We start from the raw sequence: 19,916 nt of genomic DNA, 5'->3' as shown, positions 1-19,916 counted from the left end.
GCATCACAAGATATTCGAACAATCCGTATCTGGTTCTGAATGCAGTCTTCCACTCGTCTCCATCACGGATTCGAATGAGATTGTATGCTCCTTTCAGGTCCAATTTTGAAAAATAGGTAGCTCCACGCACCTGCTCAATGAGCTCAGGGATAAGCGGTAGAGGATAGCGATCTTTTATTGTGATAGCATTCAATTTCCTGTAGTCGATGATAGGTCTGAAACTTGAGTCCTTATTGCGAACAAAAAAGAGTCCTGCTGCTGTGGAAGAAGTGGAAGGTCTAATAAAACCTTTTTCCAAATTTTTATCCAAATAGGTTTTGAGATGGGAAAGTTCATCCTGTGAAAGAGGATAAACATGACCGAACGGCAATTTGCTATTTGGGAGTAGATCAATGCTACAATCATAGTCTCGATGAGGAGGTAATGCTTGAGCATTTTTCTCAAGAAAAACCTCAGAAAGATCCTGATAACATAGTGGTGCAATCTCATCTGTCACCATAGACAGAATCTTCCCGGAAGACGGGAGGTTACACGTATCCTCGCAATAGCAAGAGAGGAAGGTCAAGGACCGTTCCTTCCAATCTATGGTTGGTTGGTGTGTGTGTAACCAGGGAAGTCCCAACACAATGGGAAAGTGGGGTGAAGATATTAAATCGAAGGTAGTAGTCTCCCTATGAGACTCGTTAATAGTGACTAGAAGTGCTTGTGTCTGATCGGTGATTGGACCAGAGGATAATGGAACACCGGTAATAAGACTTACTGAGACAGGTTTAAGTTTAGAAATAATAGGAATTTTATTTGAAGCAGCAAAACATATATCAATATAATTTCCACAAGATCCTGTGTCAATCATGGCCTTAGTAGTAATCCTGTTCTGGTCCCACTGTAATGTCAAACAAACAAAAATGTAAGGGTTAGTGAATGAAGTTGTCAATCCCCCTAGGAGGACATGTGAACACTCACCCTTCTTTTTGTTGACTAGGGGACAGACATTTATCTTGTGATCCGGGGATGCACAGTACAAGCAGAGATTTTCATATCGTCTTTTGGCTTTTTCCATAGTTGATAGCGGTGGGCGTATGGTTCCTACCTCCATAGGAACGGGGTTAACGGCCGGAATCCGAGAGGAAACGGATAATGGCATTCCCATTTTCTCAGCCTTTCTTTCTCGTAGTCTTCTATCTATCGTAATACTGAGTTGTATTAATGCATCCAGGGTTTTTGGTACATCCGCTCGGGCGAGCTCGTCCTTAACGGCTTCTGATAGGCCAAGCCTAAATTGGGTTTTCAGAGATGCATCATTCCATTCTGAATCAAGGGTCCATCTCTTGAATTCCGCGACAAAGTCTTCTACAGGCCTCCTTCCTTGTTTCAAGGATCTTAATTGAAGATCGGCAGTACTCTGCCTATTGGGGTCATCATATAGGCTAGTGAGTTCTGCTAGGAACAAGGCATAGGAGTTGAGAAGCTGGTCGTTTTTCTCAAAAAGAGAGTCTGCCCAGGCTCGAGGATCGCCTGTTAGGTAAGAAATAATAGTACAAACCTTAATGTGATCAGTAAGGTAGGTACGAGGTTTTAGCAAAAAAAGTAACTCACATACGTTTTTAAATTCGCAAAATTTTTTGCGATCGCCTGTAAATACCAAAGGGGGATTTATCTTGGGTTCAGGGGACTGAGCAGAGGTAAGTTGTGTCAGTCTAATTACCTGCTGCGACAGAGCCTGATTGTCTTCTTTTAATTCAGCAAGTGCGTGTATTAACGCAGTTACTTGCTGTTTTAATTGTGTCACCTGAGTGGTTATTTCTGCTGAATCCATTTGTGGGTTCGTTCAATCTGTAACGCTCCTGCGTTTCATGTATGGTGTGGATTTTCAGCTGCAGAAATATTCCACTTCAGTAGTCATGTAAGAGAGATGCTGAGATACCATTCCCAACCTCAATGACTCATCATGTGTGGAAGGTCTTAATTCAGCTAGTAAATACACACACTCAACAAGCTGGTTCCTAGAGTGACTTTATGTATGTAGTAACACAGTGATGAAGATTTAAGAGACAGGTTGAGTGGAGGTGGTAGGTGACAGACACTTGAAGGTAAGACAGTAGCAGATGGATGCAGGTAGGTTTAGCAATCATGTATGGTAGCAGATGACAGAGTAGCAGGTGGACATACAAGAGTGATCAACCCAGTGCAGGAATAAGTAGCAGTAGTCTTAAGAGCTAGCAATCTAGATATGCAGATGTGATAAATAGTCTTTACTATGCAGAGCTAGATAGTGTAAGCTTAGTATAAGTTTATAGAGGGTTCCCCTGCGGGGTACTTAGCACTAATAGCAATACAGCCGAAGGTTGGTTCAGGAGGAGCGGATGATCCGGAAGCGGGATGCAGGGATCAGCGCAGCGAGGTTCCGTCAGCGAGGTATGCTTGCAAGCACGAAAGCTTCAAGCCAAGTTAGCATCCAGGTAAGGGTGTTTGAACGAACACATGTGAGTGAGAACCGGCGCTTTAAATAGCCATCTAGTCCGGCGCTGAGTGATGACAGCTTCAGTCTTAAAGGTGTATGCGCACCTTTCCAAAAGAGAATGGTGGGGCGCATACACTTGTGAAAAGAGTAATTTAGGGTACCAAAGGTACCGGAACATTACACATGGAAGAGAGTGGAAGCAGTTCTGTTACTTCTGCTTCAAAGTGTCATTTAGCAATTATTAGTGTGAGGAAAGGGATATCTAGTGTAGTTAGGGTGCTATTTTCCACTTTAGTTAGCTTCAAAAATCAAGTTTCTGTAGGGAAAGTGTTAAGTGTAAGGGGACCATAGTGTAGTGTAGGGTTAACTGACACTGACTGCTATGGCAGGGTGACAAAACCCTTCCATTTCAGGGTGACCGCTATAGAGAAAAGATCGTTTTCTCTTATGTGACTTTCAGAGCAGCGATATGGCTTCTCCCCTGTCAGCCTGCTTTTTGCTGCAGGCGTTTATAGGGCTTTTTTGAGGACAAGTTTGGAGTCAGGCATGACATCTGAACTTGTGTATAGGGGTATATACACACACACATGTATGTATATATACACCTACACATATATAGGTGTGAAAATAGCAGAACCCTATGCTTGCACTAATGAAATAATTAACAGGCATATGACTCCACTCCTATCACACCTATATGTGTGTATGTGTATAATACATATAAGTGTGTGTGTATATATACCCCTATACAGAAGTTCAGATGTTTTGCCTCCCTCCAAAGACCCCAAAAAATGCCCAAAAAAACGCCCAGGTATGTTATTGCAGGCTTCTTTTTTTGGGCATTTTTTTGGGGTCTTTGGAGTCAGGCAAAACATCTGAACTTCTGTATAGGGGTATATATACACACACATGTATGTATATATACACATACACATATATAGGTGTGATAGGAGCGGAGCCATATGCCTGTTAATTATTTAATTAGCGCAAGCATAGTGTTCTGCTATTTTCACACCTATATATGTGTAGGTGTATATATACATACATGTGTGTGTATATATACCCCTATACACAAGTTCAGATGTTTTGCCTGCCTCCAAAGACCCAAAAAAATGCCCAAAAAAACGCCTGCGCCAAAAAAAAAAAAACGCCCAGGTGTGTTATTGCAGGCTTTTTTATGGGCATTTTTTGTGGTCTTTGGAGTCAGGCAAAACATCTGAACTTGTGTATAGGGGTATATATACACACACATGTATGTATATATACACCTACACACATATAGGTGTGAAAGGAGCGGAGCCATATGGGTGTTAATTATTTTATTAGCGCAAGCATAGTGTTCTGCTATTTTCACACCTATATATGTGAAGGTGTATATAGACATACATGTGTGTGTATATATACCCCTATACACAAGTTCAGATGTTTTGCCTGACTCCAAAGACCCACAAAAAATGCCCAAAAAATGCCTGCGCCAAAAAAAAACTGCCCAGGTGTGTTATTGCGGCCTTTTTTTGGGGCATTTTTTTGTGGTCTTTGGAGTCAGGCATGACATCTGAACTTGTGTATAGGGGTATATATACACACACATATATGTCTATATACACCTACACATATATAGGTGTGAAAATAGCAGAACACTATGCTTGCGCTAATAAAATAATTAACACCCATATGGCTCCGCTCCTTTCACACCTATATGTGTGTAGGTGTATATATACATACATGTGTGTGTATATATACCCCCCATACACAAGTTCAGATGTTTTGCCTGACTAGAAAGACTCTAAAAAAATGCCCAAAAAAAAAGCCTGCAATAACACACCTGGGCTTTTTTTTGGCGCAGGCATTTTATTGGGCATTTTTTGTGGGTCTTTGGAGTCAGGCAAAACATCTGAACTTGTGTATAGGGGTATATATACACACACATGTATGTATATATACACCTACACACATATAGGTGTGAAAGGAGCGGAGCCATATGGGTGTTAATTATTTTATTAGCGCAAGTATAGTGTTCTGCTACTTTCACACCTATATATGTGTATGTGTATATATATACATATAAGTGTGTGTGTATATATACCCCTACACAGAAGTTCTGATGTTATGCCTGCCTCCAATAACCCCCAAAAAATGCCCAAAAAAACGCTTGCTACAAAACCGGCAAGGTGTGAAAATAGCGAAGCCATATCCCTGTTCTATAAGTGACCTAATAGAAACGATCTTTTTTTTTCTGGTTCTGGACATGCTACAGAGCTGAAACTTCACAGGTACACTTTTTAGACCCCCCAGACACAAAATCAAAAAAATCTCATTTTTTTTTTCATTAATTTTTACAATAATTGGCTCTCTATCAAAAATGACAATTTTTAAGAACTTTTTTTTGTGTGATTAATAGTCTCTGGGGCATGACCCAGAACCCTAGGCAATTTTTAGGGGCATTTATTGGGTTTTTTAGGCTTCAAAATTAGGTTTTTTGATTACCGAAGTTTGGGTCCCATTGATTTCAATGGGGTTCTGATATCCGGGCCGAACTTTCTGAAAGTTCTGGTGTTCTGGTCGAACCGAACTTTTGAAAAGTTCGATCATCCCTAGTGGTGGGGAACCGATGTTATGTTATGGGGTACAAATGCGTTATACATGTATACTTATTATAATACTCATTTTAAATGATCATTTTTATAAAGACCAGAATAAAGATGCTATTAATGAATACATTGTTAAAATATTATATATAGCAAATAGTTTTCTATTTGCTTGCTGGTTTAAAATGGTGGATGTTACATAAATTGGCTGCTTTGTTACGCCTGAGAGGTCTATTTATTAATGTTTTCGCTTCAGTTTCAAACAAACTTTAACCTTTTTGGGAAAAAAAAACCTTTAACCTAAGGTTCAGGTACAAAAATGTGTGAATCTTGGCTGAAAATTCAGTGAATCTTTGGCAAAAATATTGATAAACTGACCCCCAAGAGTTACAACAGTAACAGTCACAACAGGGATTAGCTCAGGGGGGGACATGCCGAAATGTATTAAAGTTAGGATGTCAAATGTGAATCCTTTTAAAGTCAGTGGGAGCCAAATCTTAGAAATCAGTAATGTAAATTTCTCTGGCTAATAGGAAAGGGATCATAAAACAACTGGCATGGGAAACTGAGCAGTGCTCTGGGGGGGGCATGAACCAAAGCAAAATTTTTTTTTTAAATTGAGTTCAGTGGGGAGCAGTGATTTTAACTACTTAGCGACCGCCCCACATACATTTACTGCAGCAGGGCGGCCACCCTGTACCAGATCACATACCTAGTATGTGCTGCTACCGCCCCACTCCCGCTGTGATTGGACACAGCGGGAGCCAATCAGCACATCCAACGATGATCGTTCAGGACACCAGCAGAACCGCAGTCTGCCTATGTAAACAAGGCAGATTGTCGTTCTGTCAGCGGGGAAGGCTTTCATCCTGTGTTGCACGGAACACGGATCTTTGTCTCCTCCTAGTCAAAGCAACTCCCCCACAGCTAGTAAGCAGAACCTAGGCATACATTTAACCCTTTGATAGCCCTGATGTAAACCCCTTCCCTGCCAGGGTCATTAGTACAGTGACAGTGCATATTTTGTAGCACTTATCACTGTAGTAGTGTCACTGCTCCCCAAAAAGTGTCAAAAGTGGTTGTTAGGTGTCCGATTTGTCCGCCGCAATATTGCAGTCCTGCTATAGGTCGCTGATCGCCGCCATTACTAGGAAAAAAAAATTAAATAAAAATATCCCATGGTTTATAGACGTATAACTTTTGCACAAACCAATCAATATATGCTTATTGGTATTTTTTAAAGAAAAATATGTAGCAGAACACATATTGGCCAAACTGTATGAAGAAATTAGATTTTTTACATTTTTTTTATTGGGTGTGTTTTAACCACTTTACCACCGGAGGATTTTGCTGTCTTACGTCTGGGCCACTTTTTGTGATTCGGCACTGTGCTACTTTAACTGACAATTGCGCGGTCATGCAACACCGTACCCAAACAAAATTTGACGTCCTTTTTTTCCCACAAACAGAGATTTCTTTTGGTGGTATTTGATCATCTCTGCGATTTTTATTTTTTGCGATATTAATAAAAAAATGCTACAATTTTGAAAAAATAACAATATTTTTCTACTTTGACAGTTAAATAATATCCAATATATTAAATTTTTGTTATATATTTAGGCCAAAAATGTATTTAGCTACATGTCTTTGACAAAAAAATTTTCAATGAGCGTATTTTGAACGGCTTTAAGACCATTCCTGACCAGGCCATATTTTGCAATTCGGCACTGCGTTAATTTAACTGACAATTGCGCGGTCATGCAACGCCGTACCCAAACGGCCTTTTTTCCCCACAAATAGAGCTTTCTTTTGGTGGTATTTGATCACCTGTGCGATTTTTTACTTTTTGCGCTATAAACAAAAAAAGAGCGACAATTTTGAAAAAATAACAATATTTTTCACATTTTTTTATATGAAATTCCCCCCCAAAAAAATTAAAAAATCAAATTTTTTTAACATTTTTGGCCAATTTGTTTTCTGCTACATATTTTTGGTAAAAAAAAATCACAATAAGCGTATTTTGATTGGTTATTGCGTTTACTAACTAAGGGAAAGATTTCTGTCATTTTTGTTTTTCTTTTTTTTTAATGAGTAATGGCGGAGATCTGCGTTTTTTTTTGCGGGACTGCGACATTGCGGCAGACAGGTCGGACCCTTGACTGACATTTTTTACACTTTTGGGGGTACCAGTGACATTACTACAGTAATCAGTGCTATAAATATGCACGGTTACTGTAAAAATTACACTGGCAGGGAAGGGGTTCATTTTTATTGGAGAGGGAGGGGTTAATATATGCCTGGTGCTTACTGACGTGTGTGTGGGGAGGTGACTGAGTGACACAGGGACAGATCGCAGGTTCAGCCATGCTGAACCCTGCAATCTGACCCTGCCTGTCACTTAGGAGATCCGCCCGCTTTGTTTACACAAGCGGGCGGATTTCCACACTAGATCCCCGACGATCGGGGAAGAGCAGCGGTGATGTTGGTAATGTTGAAAAAAAAGACACCGGTCCATCCAGTTCAACCTGTGGTGTGTGTGTGTGTATGTGTTTTTTGTGATAATGTTATAATATGGTTCCAGTTTTAATATCAATATAACCTCATTATTATCAATGTTTTTTTAGGTAACTGCATTTTGTGATGCTACAAATCATAATGCAGAGGCACCAAATTTACAGAACAGGATGTGCAACGAACGCAGTACATGGGATGTGATCAAGAACTCCAGTGATATACGTTCCACCACACAAACAACAGCACCAGTTCCTGAACCCACCTTCTCATTGCTGCAGGCTTCAGACAGAGTGGTGACTCTAGTACTTGATGTCTCAGGAAGCATGGGTGGTGTAAGCAGCTTTTATTTATCAGACTAATCTGCGTACAATCAGATTTGTTTTTTATGATCCTGAACAAGTGTTGACAAAATATCAATATAGAATGTAGAAAGGTAATATTAGTTTGGAATGCTGCCTTATATTACTGGAGTGTCTGTTCAGGGTTTGTATGTCTTTTCCATGGGTGTATGGAATCCCTCCAAGTTGTCAGGTTTCATACTATATGTTATGGATGTTAATGTTTGTTTATATGCAACTCCTTAATTCATCTCTGTTGTACTTCCTTCCTGTGTTGTTTTTTCTGTTCCTGCTGAGTATTATTCAATGAATGTGGCCTCTGTGCAGCAATGGCTTGTGTTGTCTTTACATGAAAAATGGTGTCAGAAGTATCTGAATCTGTTCTGTTTCTACACATTTGATGCTGAGATTATACTGCTAGCCTTGACGTGAGAGTTCTTAGAAATGAATGTGACTCCTCTAGTAATTGCAGTCTTGTCCTGGAAGCTGAGCATCTGAACAAAGGAGAACAGCATTGGCAGCTAACAGCATTCCACTGCCTGAGGACTATGAGGGCCGGTTCACACTCTTGCGAGTGCGGCGATCGCATGTAATATCGGAGCGCACTGCTCCTTCATTACATGCGATCGGATGTGCGGTGCGAATTCAGTCATACACTTTGTATGGCTGAAATTCGCACTGCACCCGCACAAAAGACGCACAGGACCCTTTTTTCCAGCTGTATCAGGATTGGATCGCACTGTGGTTCACACTTGTGCGATCCGATCCTGTGCGAACTGTCAGATCGCACTGCGATATGCGATCAAACTGGGGGTGTTGTTAACATTTAATTGACACCCCCTGCATATCGCATATGGCAGTGTGAACTGCCAGATGTGCGTTTGCGATGCAGGAACAGGCTGCGAATTCGCAGCCTTCCCGCATCGCACAAGTGTGAACCAGCCCTGAGGGTGAGTGGAGATATCAGCAGTAACTGGGACAACTTCAAAGTTGAGTTTGAGGACTACTCCCTAGCCACAGGGTTAAATGAGAAGCCTGCAGCTGCACAAGCAGCCACACTTAGGGGGGTTATAGGTAGTGAATGCCTCCATGTTTACAAGCATAATTGGAACCTCACAGAGGAGCAAAAGTGTGACACTAAAGCCTCTAAACAACAGCAAAACTTCAAGAACCACTAGCACAAGTTTCAGCACAAGAGTCACCTACACAATTGACCTGAGGAAGGATGCATCGAGAAAGAAAAATCTGTACTGCATGTGGTAAACCAAATCACTTTGCAAGTGGGTGTCTCTCTAGTAAAATAGAAGCAAGGAAGGTGCACACAACTGAGCAAATGTCAGATCCGGTGGATGCACACCTGCCTAGCACTGATATGGTTTACTCCTCAGAATGCATTGGTGCTGTAAACACAAAGGGCAAAAAATGGTTTGGAAACCTCAGATTAAACAATATAATCCAACCCTGCCAGCTTGACTCGGTGCAATGTGTGATGTCATGAGTTTAAACGACAAAATGGACCTGGCACCCAGAGCACTCCCTCAGCCTAGTAGCACCAAACTAAAGTTGTATTAAGGGGAACTAATGGAATTATTGGGGTTTTTCCAAACAGAATGCAGCATACGTGGTTATATGCACAAACTGAACTTTGATATTGTTGAAGCCAATCAGAAACCGCTATTATCGGGTTCAACATGTGAGCACCTTGGACTGATGCAGTTTTCCATTCCTGCTGAGCTACAAAAAGTTGATAATCAGCCTGCAAAATCTCTGACTAGGCCGCTGACAAAACAGTAGATTCTTCACACCTACTGTGAGGTGTTTGAGGGCCCGATAGTCTCTGTTTTAGGAGAGGTTCATTTTGAACTTGATCCTACCATTCAACCTGTACAATGAGCCCCAAGTAATGTGCCTAAAGCCATTAAGCCACAGGTTAAAGCACAGCTAGAAAAATAAAACCTATGTGGCTCACGACCAAAGTTAAAAAAGCTATAGATAAAAAGAAAAGAGCTTTTAAAAAATATAAAAACGAGGGAACACTATCATTGTTTAATTGTTGCAAAGAATATAACAGAATATGTAAAAAGGAAACCAGGGACGCAAAAATTCAAAATGAACGACAGATTGCAAAAGATAGTAGGACAAACCCCAAAAAATTCTTCAAATATATTAACAGTAAAAAGGTTAGGTCTGAGCATGTAGGCCCTTTACAAAATAATCAGGAGTGGGTGACTGGGGACAAAGAGAAGGCAAATTTATTAAATACTTTCTTCAGCTCTGTATATACAAAGGAGCACGGGGGAGCTCATGACCATAATGAGGACGGTATTGACACAGCCCCAAATAATCCACAATGGCTCAAAAGTGATATGGTCCAGAAATATTTAGACAGAATAAGGGTGGATAAAGCGCCTGGACCAGATGGCATCCACCCATGCACCCTAAAAGAATTGAGTTCTGTAATTTCAAAGCCTTTGTTTCTAATTTTTAGGGACTCGTTATGGACTGGAATAGTACCACTAGATTGGGCCAATGTGGTGCCTATATTTAAAAAGGGATTAAAGTCTTTGACAAGTAACCATAGACCTGTTAGTTTAACTTCTATAGTCGGGAAGATACTGGAGAGTTTAATAAAAGACCACATAGATGAGTTCTTGCTGGAAAAAAATATTTTAAAACAACAGACAGCATGGATTCATGAGAGACAGAAGTTGTCAAACAAACCTGATTTCTTTTTATGAGGAGGTAAGTAAAACCTTGGACAGAGAGGTGGCTGTGGACCTAGTATACTTGGATTTTGCAAAAGTGTTTGACACAGTTCCCCACACACGGCTAATGTGTAAGGTAAAGTCTACTGGCTTGGAAAGATCAGTTTGTAATTTGATAGAAAATTGGCTAAAATATAGAATTCAGAGAGTAGTGGTTAATGATTCTTAACAGACAACAAATCAAATAAGAGCGGAACTCAAATGGCAGATAAGCAGCATATAGAAAAGGAATAGGACAACTAGAAAGAGAGGTGTTGCCCCAAAAAAAGCACCATTGGTTAGAGTAAGAGGGGTATAGCGAACAATGGGTCTACAAAAAACCAGCGAAACCAATTATAAATGAAAAAAATCAAATTTTATTGAATTAACAGAACAAAATATACGGTTTCATGGTGAATTAAAAAACATAACCTTCCACCTCACCACTAAAAATAGACCACGTGGTAGTTAAAAACAAAACAAACACAAATAATGTAGGTAAACTGCAGACACCTGAAGAGTAATCCAAATAGTCACATAAAGTAATACATCACAGGTAAAATTACATAATAGGCAGTGCAAGACCAAATGTGGGTAAGGATTTAGCCGAAGGCAGCCACCCAGTGTCAATCCAAAATTGAAGGGTCGACACCCGGGTGAGTTGCAGTCACCTGAAAAGCAAACCAAATTATCACACCATTTGAAGGATCACAAATAATATGACATAACTTGCGGTTCAAAATCAAAAAGAACCCACATAGGGGCAGAGGCTCGGCTGAAGGCAGTCATCCTGCGTTAATGATTCTTACTCGGAATGGTCTAAGGTTATCAGTGGTGTACCCCAAGGTTCAGTGTCGGGACCCTTACTTTTTAATAACTTTATAAATGATATAGGGTCTGGGATTAAAAGTACCATTTCAGTCTTTGCAGATGACACCAAGCTTTGCAGTGGAATAACTTCTTTACAGGATGTCTCCAACTTACAAGCTGACCTCAATGCACTGTTTCATTGGGCAACTATGTGGCAAATGAGGTTTAATGTTGATAAGTGTAAAGTTATGCACTTGGGGGCTAAGAATATGCATGCATCATACATACTAGGTGGAGTAGAACTGGGGAATACATAGCAGAGAAGGATCGGGTTGTCCTGGTAGATCATAAGCTTAATAATAGCATACAATGCCAAGCTGCTGTTTCCAAAGCAAGCAAAGTCATTTCATGTATTAACAGAGGCATGGACTCCAGAGAGAGAGATATCATTTTGCCCCTGTACAAATCATTAGTAACACCTCATCTGGAATATGCAGTTCAGTTTTGGGCACCAGTTCTTAAAAAGGATACCGGGGAACTAGAGAAAGTGCAGAGAAGGGCAACCAAACTGATAAGAGGCATGGAGGACCTCAGCTATGAGAAAAGATTAGAGGAACTGAATTTATTCTCTCTTGCGAAGAGGAGATTAAGGGGGGATATGATCAACTTGTATAAATACATAAATGGTCCATATAGTGAACTTGGTGTTGAGTTGTTCACTTTAAGGTCAACACAGAGGACAACAGGGCACTCTACGTCTAGAGGAAAACAGATTTTGTCTCCAAATACGGAAAGGTTTCTTCACCGTAAGAGCTGTGAAAATGTGGAATAGACTCCCTCCAGAGGTGGTTCTGGCTAGCTCACTAGATTGCTTTAAAAAAAGCCTGGATTCTTTCCTATGACCAAAATTGAATATATTGGATATTTTTTAACTGTCAAAGTAGAAAATGTCAATTTTTCGCAAAATTTTTGCTCTTTTTTTATTATCGCAAAAAATGAAAAGCGCAGAGGTGATCAAATACCACCAAAAGAAAGCTGTGTTTGTGGGAAAAAAAAGGACGTAAATTTAATTTGGGTACAGCGTTGCATGACCGCGCAATTGTCAGTTAAAATCGCGCAGTGCCAAGTTGAAAAAAGTGGCCTGGACGTTGAGCAGGAAAATCCTCCGGTCTTAAAGTGGTTAATCTGTGTTATATATTCTATGTTGTATTTAAAAAGTATAGATTGTTTATTAGAGTAAAGTTTTAATTTGTTTTATTTCGTGCTTATTGCTGTTTTTGGTCATTTTGTTGTGTCATTGTGTCTTGTTCTGTTCCTTGTTGTGTTGTCTTTGTTACGTCTGGCTGCATCGCAATAATTTCCCTTTGGGATAAATAAAGTATTCTGAATCTGACTCTATGACATTGGTAGGAAAAAATATGGATATTGGAATAATTCTAATTTATTGATTACAGTATAATCGCATTCACAAGCTGTACCAGGCTGCAGAAGTATTTCTCATTCAGATTGTAGAACAAGGATCATATGTTGGAATTGTTTCATTTTCGAACTCCGCCACACTACTTTCTTCATTAGTTCAAGTTTTCAATGATCAGCATCGGCAACAACTTAAAGCACTTCTTCCCAGAACTGCAAGTGGAGGAACAAATATTTGTGCTGGACTAACAAAGGGAATTGAGGTAAGTTACTAATGAAACATGATCTTGGAAATACAGAAACTTCCATTCTTGATTTGTTCGATCTGTGTTTGAAGATGCAAGACTCTAACTTTGTATTCAGCATGCCACTGGGATACTTTCCCTCTCCTCCCAAAATTCCTGCTTTTGCCAATGACTGATTTTCAGTCTGGATGACAGTAAGCATGAACCATTTTCTTCAGCAGCAGCCTGGCTGTCAGAGACACACTCCCTGTAGTCCTGCTTGTTATCATGTAGATGAGTTAAGTTGAGGGTTGTCTGCATGCTAATGCAAGTCACCTAGTTTCATCCATTCTCTTATCAGATGCTTGTATATTTTCAGAGAACTGACACTTTGACCACTACCGTGATAAGTAAGCTTACAGTGTGCCCTGAGTTCTCTGCCCAAACAGTATAAAACAAATTAAAGTATTATCACTTTGACAGGGCTGACCCAAGACATTGGGCTGCCTGGGTCCAAGAAGAAAATGCTGCCCCCCCAAAAAAAAATCACCCAACAAAAGGCCCCCCACATCCATTATTTTATATAAATATACAATTTAGAAAATATTAAATATACAGTCATCTTCTTCCATAACTCACCACCTGTCCGATCCACCAAACAACCACTGTCTGTCCTCAGTCCTCCTGTCACCTCTGCGTCTGCTGTGCCCCCCACCCAAGAAGATCCAGCTTGCCCTGCATAAGAGGGAGTGCGCTGATGTCTGACGTCATGATCACATGAGGGACGTTCCCCGGAGCAGACGCTACACCTCCTCATACTCATCAGTTTACACTATGGGCAGCAGTATGAGATAGGAAAATGCCATCCGTAACGCGCCGCAAACTGATGACACGCAAAACTGCTGGAACAAAAATCTTGGGAGTCAATTTGCCACCCCTCTCCAAGTGCTGCCTGGGTCAAATGGACCCAAGTGGGACCCATGGTAGGGCCAAACCTGCACTTTGATAAAACTATTATTTTGGTATTATACCTCTGGTATGGTTAGAGAACAGAGTCACTTCGCTACTCTGATCGAAGCCTCAGGGATGGAAAGGGCAAAAGCTGCCCTACTGCTCCAAGCCTCCCTAGAAAATTGTAAGAAATATACCTGAGCTCTATAGTAATTCTTAAGTTATTTTGCATTTGTCTCATATTTTGCTTTTATACCTTCCAGGTAAATAAAGGAACCAGTGATAAGTCTTCTTATGGTACAGAACTTGTTTTGCTATCAGATGGAGAAGATTCATCCTTCCCTACTGCCTGTTATTCTGCCTTAATAAACAGCGGGGCAATAATACATGTAATAGCTCTTGGACCAGATGCTGCAAAGGCACTTGAACAAATTACAGAACAAACTGGCAAGTGTTCTTTTCTTCTTTACTTCATTAATACACTCATTCATTTTAATGATGAGGTATGGTAATTAGTGTTGAGCGAACACGGACTGTATTATTCGGGTCCGTACCGGATAATTGGATTTTTGTTACCCGGACACGGACCCGAAAACTTTACTGTATGTTCGGGTTTAAAATCCGTGTTCGGTAATTTTATTTCCTGTTTTGTATGTAATGGCGCGCTTTTAATGGCGGGCTTTCAACAGCCAATCAACAAGCGTTTAACTGGTGTGCGCCATCACAGCCATGCCTACTAATGTATTAGTAGCTGTGATTGGCCAGCTGAAGCATGTGACCCAGGTCTTTATAAGCTCGAGAGACACAGCGCGGTGCGTCAGTCTGCTGTAGTGTAGGGAGAGATCACACAGAACGGTGCTGGCTGCTGCTGATTAGGGACAGACAGGGTAAAACAACATTGTGCTGAAAAGAATGCAGGGACAGGTCGGAGTGTAGGCAGGGAAAGATATTTGAACATTTTAGGGACAGGCTGGAGAGATTAGGCAGGGAGAGATTAGGAGACAGAGGACAGAACAATCGTCCGTTAGCGATCTACATCGATTTTGCTGTGTGGGGGGTGGTGCAGTGAACAATCTATTTGCCCTCAAATATATTTTTATCAGTCTGTTGTGTGCAGCGTTCAGCTATATTTTACTACAGAGTGCTGTTCTAATCTGCTATTTAAAAATTACAAATTTAAAGGGGAATTTTTTTTAAGAGCACTTGCCATGCTCTTAACTACATTTTGCTGCCATTTTGCAGAACTCTAGCCCTTTTCAATGTTTTTTTAGAGCCATTTTAGTGCCTGAAAGTTCGGGTCCCCATTGACATCAATGGGGTTCGGTGTCCGGGTAAAGTTCGAAAAAAGTCCGGGACACGGACCCGGACTTTTTTTTCAAGTTCGGCCGAACCCGCCGAACACGGACATCCAGGTGTCCGCTCAACTCTAATGGTAATTATCAATGCTAATCAAAGCACAAAAACATGCATAGGGATAGAGAAATAATAGCTGACAAAGGAGCAGGTATGAAGATATGCTTTCCATTTATGTAGACTTTCATAGGACATCCTGAACCTGAATTAAAGGCCTCTGAATAAGCAACATTGCAGAAGACAGTAAATGTTCTAGCATATTAGGGCACATATAGAGTTATTGTAATAAAACTTAAGCACATTTCATCTATAAATTAGGTTCTTAAACAGCTAAACTTTTAGACTTGCAAGTGTAGTCAGATGAAGGAGAACTTTTAAATAAGCTCAATAGCTCGAGCAAAGCAGCTTCCATACAGTAAAGCTGGGTACATACATACAGCTTTTTTGTTCAGAGGGTTGAAAAAAAAACTAACACAAGCTATGTTGATGCATGGACTAATTGAATGCTGTTTCTCCAGTATTAAAAAGTCATACAAAAACCGCTAACGCATTTCAGGAATGTGACAGGAGTCACTTTGGGCATGGGGGTTGTGGACCCCAAATTCCTTTAAAGAGGTTGGGAGGCACCATGTCCAGCCTTGTGTGGCTTTCTTATGCTTAAGTCACCCTGCATCTTTTATGGATGTAGGGTGAACGGGAGGGTGGTGTACACTGAGAATATGGTTTGGACTACTTCAAATGGGACAGTAATATGCATTACCAATATCTCTCAGGAAATATGGAGATCTATCTTATTCCTATACACTTTAAGGCACAGGAAGTGCAACTCCTAATTTGGGCGTCCAGGAACTATGAGAGACACCATGTCTGCTAATCAATGCGTATTAGCTGCAGAGAGAGGGGGGGGGGATTGTTTCCAGCAGCCCCTCCTAAAGAATGTCTACTGATTAAGTGCTTTTGTCTAAAATAGGACAGTATGTTTATTGGGTCGGAGACTTTTGATAAGTATGTTAACGAGCTCATCTGGCTGTCTACTAAAGGATGTAATTACACAGTCATTGTTCATGTGGTATTCTCAAAGTGTATATAAATGCTGTGTTTCTTTCAATAAAGGAGAAGAAGATAGTTATTCTCACTTGACCTCAACACGGAGCCTTGTCTCGTACTTGGGGGGGGGGGGGGGATTATTTGTATGGGCTTCAGGTATGGGGGATTGGAGTGGTCAATAGCTGTCCTGATGTTCGGGAGCGGATTATCCTAGACGACTGTAACCCCTTCCGTATTTGGGGTGTTGTTACACTGGTGGCAAGCAGTGGGATGATTTCCACAGCCCAGAAGGACAGCTACAAGAGGACACAAGCCATGGAAGCGGAATTCGAGAGGAGGTTGCGAGAGATACCAGTAGATCACAGGGAACCAGGGTCAGAGCAGGTCCTACTACGTTTGGGTAATTCAATTCGCTAGGAACTCTGAAAAGAAGTGCTTGCCCGTGAGCAGCGACGCCAGGGAAAAATACTACCCTCCTACCAGGAAAGGTACTGGTCACAGTACTAAGTGCGAATGGCGTTTTTGGGGAGACAACCACATGAGGAATGGAAAGCTGAGTTAAGCAGGCTGGTCCAGGTGGAGATACGGTTGGATCAGGACTACAGAGCACTCCATTGGTATATAACCCAAGTGTGCCCATGGAAAGCAGACGACAGCCCAACGGAAGGCTTTGACTACGACGGCCTGGGGCTGCTATTAGAGAGGCTGTCCAAGGACCCTGACTTTGGGAGCGATTCGGAGTGGCGTTTGGAGGAAATTGCGGATTATAGAGAAGAGATGATGGATGTCATGGATATAGACTGGGCACTGGAAGATTTAGAGTTTCTAGCCAATCAGGAATGGGAGCTGAAGATTGCCTACAGATGGCTGCTTGACTCTGTTCAACGCCGGGGCTGGGCTCCCCTTGCCTGTTAAAATCCAGAAGTACCAGCTGACAGTCTGGAAATCCTGGCTGAAGATTCGACAATGTGGAACAGTAATAGTGTGCTTTGCTCACCTGCAACCCCAGCTATAAATATGGAGGATTTATGGCAGATACAGCAAGTGTTGACGCACCTGGATGAACCTGTTTCTGCACAGAATGAGATTGGATGGAGGAATGCGTCTGTCCAGCAGCAGGATAAAGGTATGGGAGAAGAGGTTGCCATCTTCATTCCCCAACCATGGATTACAAATTTAATGGACTTTCCACTGGAGGATGATTTGGATTATAAATCACCTACAAAAGTGTTGGCATTGGGCCCAAGTGCCACCAGTCCGTGTCCTGGACTTTCAGCAATTCCAGAGACTGGAGATTTATTAGACTTTTCTGCTGAGGAGGAACCTCCAGTGAGCCTACAGCAGATGAGCAACCATCCAGGCATAGCGCTGCTGACCTCTGGATGCAACAATTGGTGACCCAGGAAGGTGTGTGCCAGGCCACTGGCATTGCAGTTTACTTGCCGGCAGAACCACTGGCATCAGGGCCTTATATCACTGAGCTCTGTCCAACACCAAGAGCAGCATCTGTGGAGTTACAAGAAACTTCTACAGCAGAAGCGTTGACAACTGGACAGAGGGTTCAAGACCTCTGCCCTACACCTGTGGTAGTTCTGGAGGCCCAGGGTGAAAAGGTGGCGGTCCCTTCCCAGCAGCAGAGTGTATCCCAGAATGATGACACCAACCCAGCAGAAGGGCTGGCAACAGAGCAGAGTGCTGCTGGCCTCTGCCCTCAACTTACAAAGGATGGATTTCCTGAGAAGGTGGATGAGACTACAATCTCCACCTGTATACCCCAGGGATGCCCAACAGCATGAGGAAGTGAGCCTAGCCACCCTGTCCTCTCTCCAGCAGCTGAAAGGAATCCTGGGAGAAGGGCCAGTTCATGCTTCTTCCCCACAGAGGGGATGTTCTATAAGAGAGGCAGACGTTGGCTGGGTGAGTGACGTTCTGTCCCGGACAATTTGTTTGGGGTACTTTGTGGGTGCAGACATGGGAGGACTGGAAATACGGACTAACTTTGAAGTCAACCCGTTTGGGGTCCCCTTCTGTGTTAGTCTCTTGCCGAAAGGGGAGAAATGTGACAGGAGTCACTTTGGGCATGGGGGTTGTGGACCCCAAATTCCTTTAAAGCGGCTGGGAGGCACCATGTCCAGCCTTGTGTGGCTTTCTTTTGTTTAAGTCACCCTGCATCTTTTATGGATGTAGGGTGAACGGGAGGGTGGTGTACACTGAGAATATGGTTTGGACTACTTCAAATGGGACAGTAATATGCATTACCAGTATCTCTTAGGAAATATGGAGATCTATCTTATTCCTATACACTTTAAGGCACAGGAAGTGCAACTCCTAATTTGGGCGTCCAGGATCTATGAGAGACACCATGTCTGCTAATCAATGTGTATTAGCTGCAGAGAGAGGGGGGGGGTTTGTTTCCAGCAGCCCCTCCTAAAGAATGTCTACTGATTAAGTGCTTTTGTCTAAAATAGGACAGTATGTGAATTGGGTCAGAGACTTTTGATAAGTATGTTAATGAGCTCACCTGGCTGTCTACTAAGGGATGTAATTACACAGTCATTGTTCATGTGGTATTCTCAAAGTGTATATAAATGCTGTGTTTCTTTCAATAAAGGAGAAGAAGATAGTTATTCTCACTTGACCTCAATACGGAGCCTTGTACTTTGGGGGGGGGGGGGGGGAATTATTTGTATGGGCTTCAGGTATGGCGGATTGGAGTGGTCGATAGCTGTCCTGGTGTTTGGGGCGGATTATCCTAGACGGCTGTAACCCCTTTCGTACTTGGGGTGTTGTTACAAGGAACAACACCATGCACCCCCCACCCCCTAAGTCAGGGATCAACACAGGATAAAACTTGGATGGACTCAGAGAAAACTTTGATTTCACAGATCTATATAAGAACCAGTATTAAACTCTCCACGTGGAGTAACAACTTGACAGCACTTTCTAAGCAGCAAAGGAGCTACCATAGTATCCTATGTTGAGCCCCGATGAAGGAAGTGGCATTGCTCCTGAAGCATGTTAGTTGTTGTTTTTATATGACTTTGTTTTTTTACCAACAATTAAAATTATTTTGACTCTTTTTTTTTACCAGCAATCCTGAACTCTTTATTTGTTTTATATTTGGCACTTCTTTCTGTATTTCAAATATAAATGAGACAGACAGTTTGGAGCTTAAAGGAGTTGTAAAGTCAGAAGGTTTTGTGACAGCTGAGACGCTGTCACAGTGAAAATGGTTGGTAAAGGACACAGGGTGTGCACATTGGCTCAGTGCAGGACTACAGGGTGTAGATGTGGAGTGGAGAAAACTGCTTTTGCAGCTTTCTTCAGATTTTGGTATACCTAAATGGGGCTCTGTGGTATGGAGATTTCATAGTGTCTTGGGTGGGACAGAATCTCTAAACCCTGTGTTCGGGTTTGGTGGAGGGCCAGCAGGGTGTGTGCCCATGTGCACACATCCCTTTTAATGAAGG

At 41.8% G+C, this 19,916-nt stretch overlaps 1 protein-coding gene across 1 annotated transcript in view; it reads left to right on the top strand.

Moving 5' to 3' along the window:
• LOC309561729 (calcium-activated chloride channel regulator 1-like) overlaps positions 1 to 19,916 on the top strand; it is a gene marked incomplete at its 3' end in the record, with an annotated part of 107,316 nt that overhangs the window by 37,414 nt on the left and 49,986 nt on the right. The window contains exons 6-8 of the mRNA XM_082265722.1: positions 7,674 to 7,895; positions 12,910 to 13,134; positions 14,310 to 14,493. Coding sequence (XP_082121848.1) covers positions 7,674 to 7,895; positions 12,910 to 13,134; positions 14,310 to 14,493 — 631 coding nt within the window. The remainder of the gene's footprint in view (positions 1 to 7,673; positions 7,896 to 12,909; positions 13,135 to 14,309; positions 14,494 to 19,916) is intronic.

Source organism: Pelophylax lessonae, assembly GCF_965119305.1.
Source record: "Pelophylax lessonae genome assembly, chromosome: 8".
Classification (NCBI taxonomy): Eukaryota; Metazoa; Chordata; class Amphibia; order Anura; family Ranidae; genus Pelophylax; species Pelophylax lessonae.
Note: the sequence above shows the minus strand (reverse complement) of the source record. Positions and strands in the feature narration are given on the sequence as shown.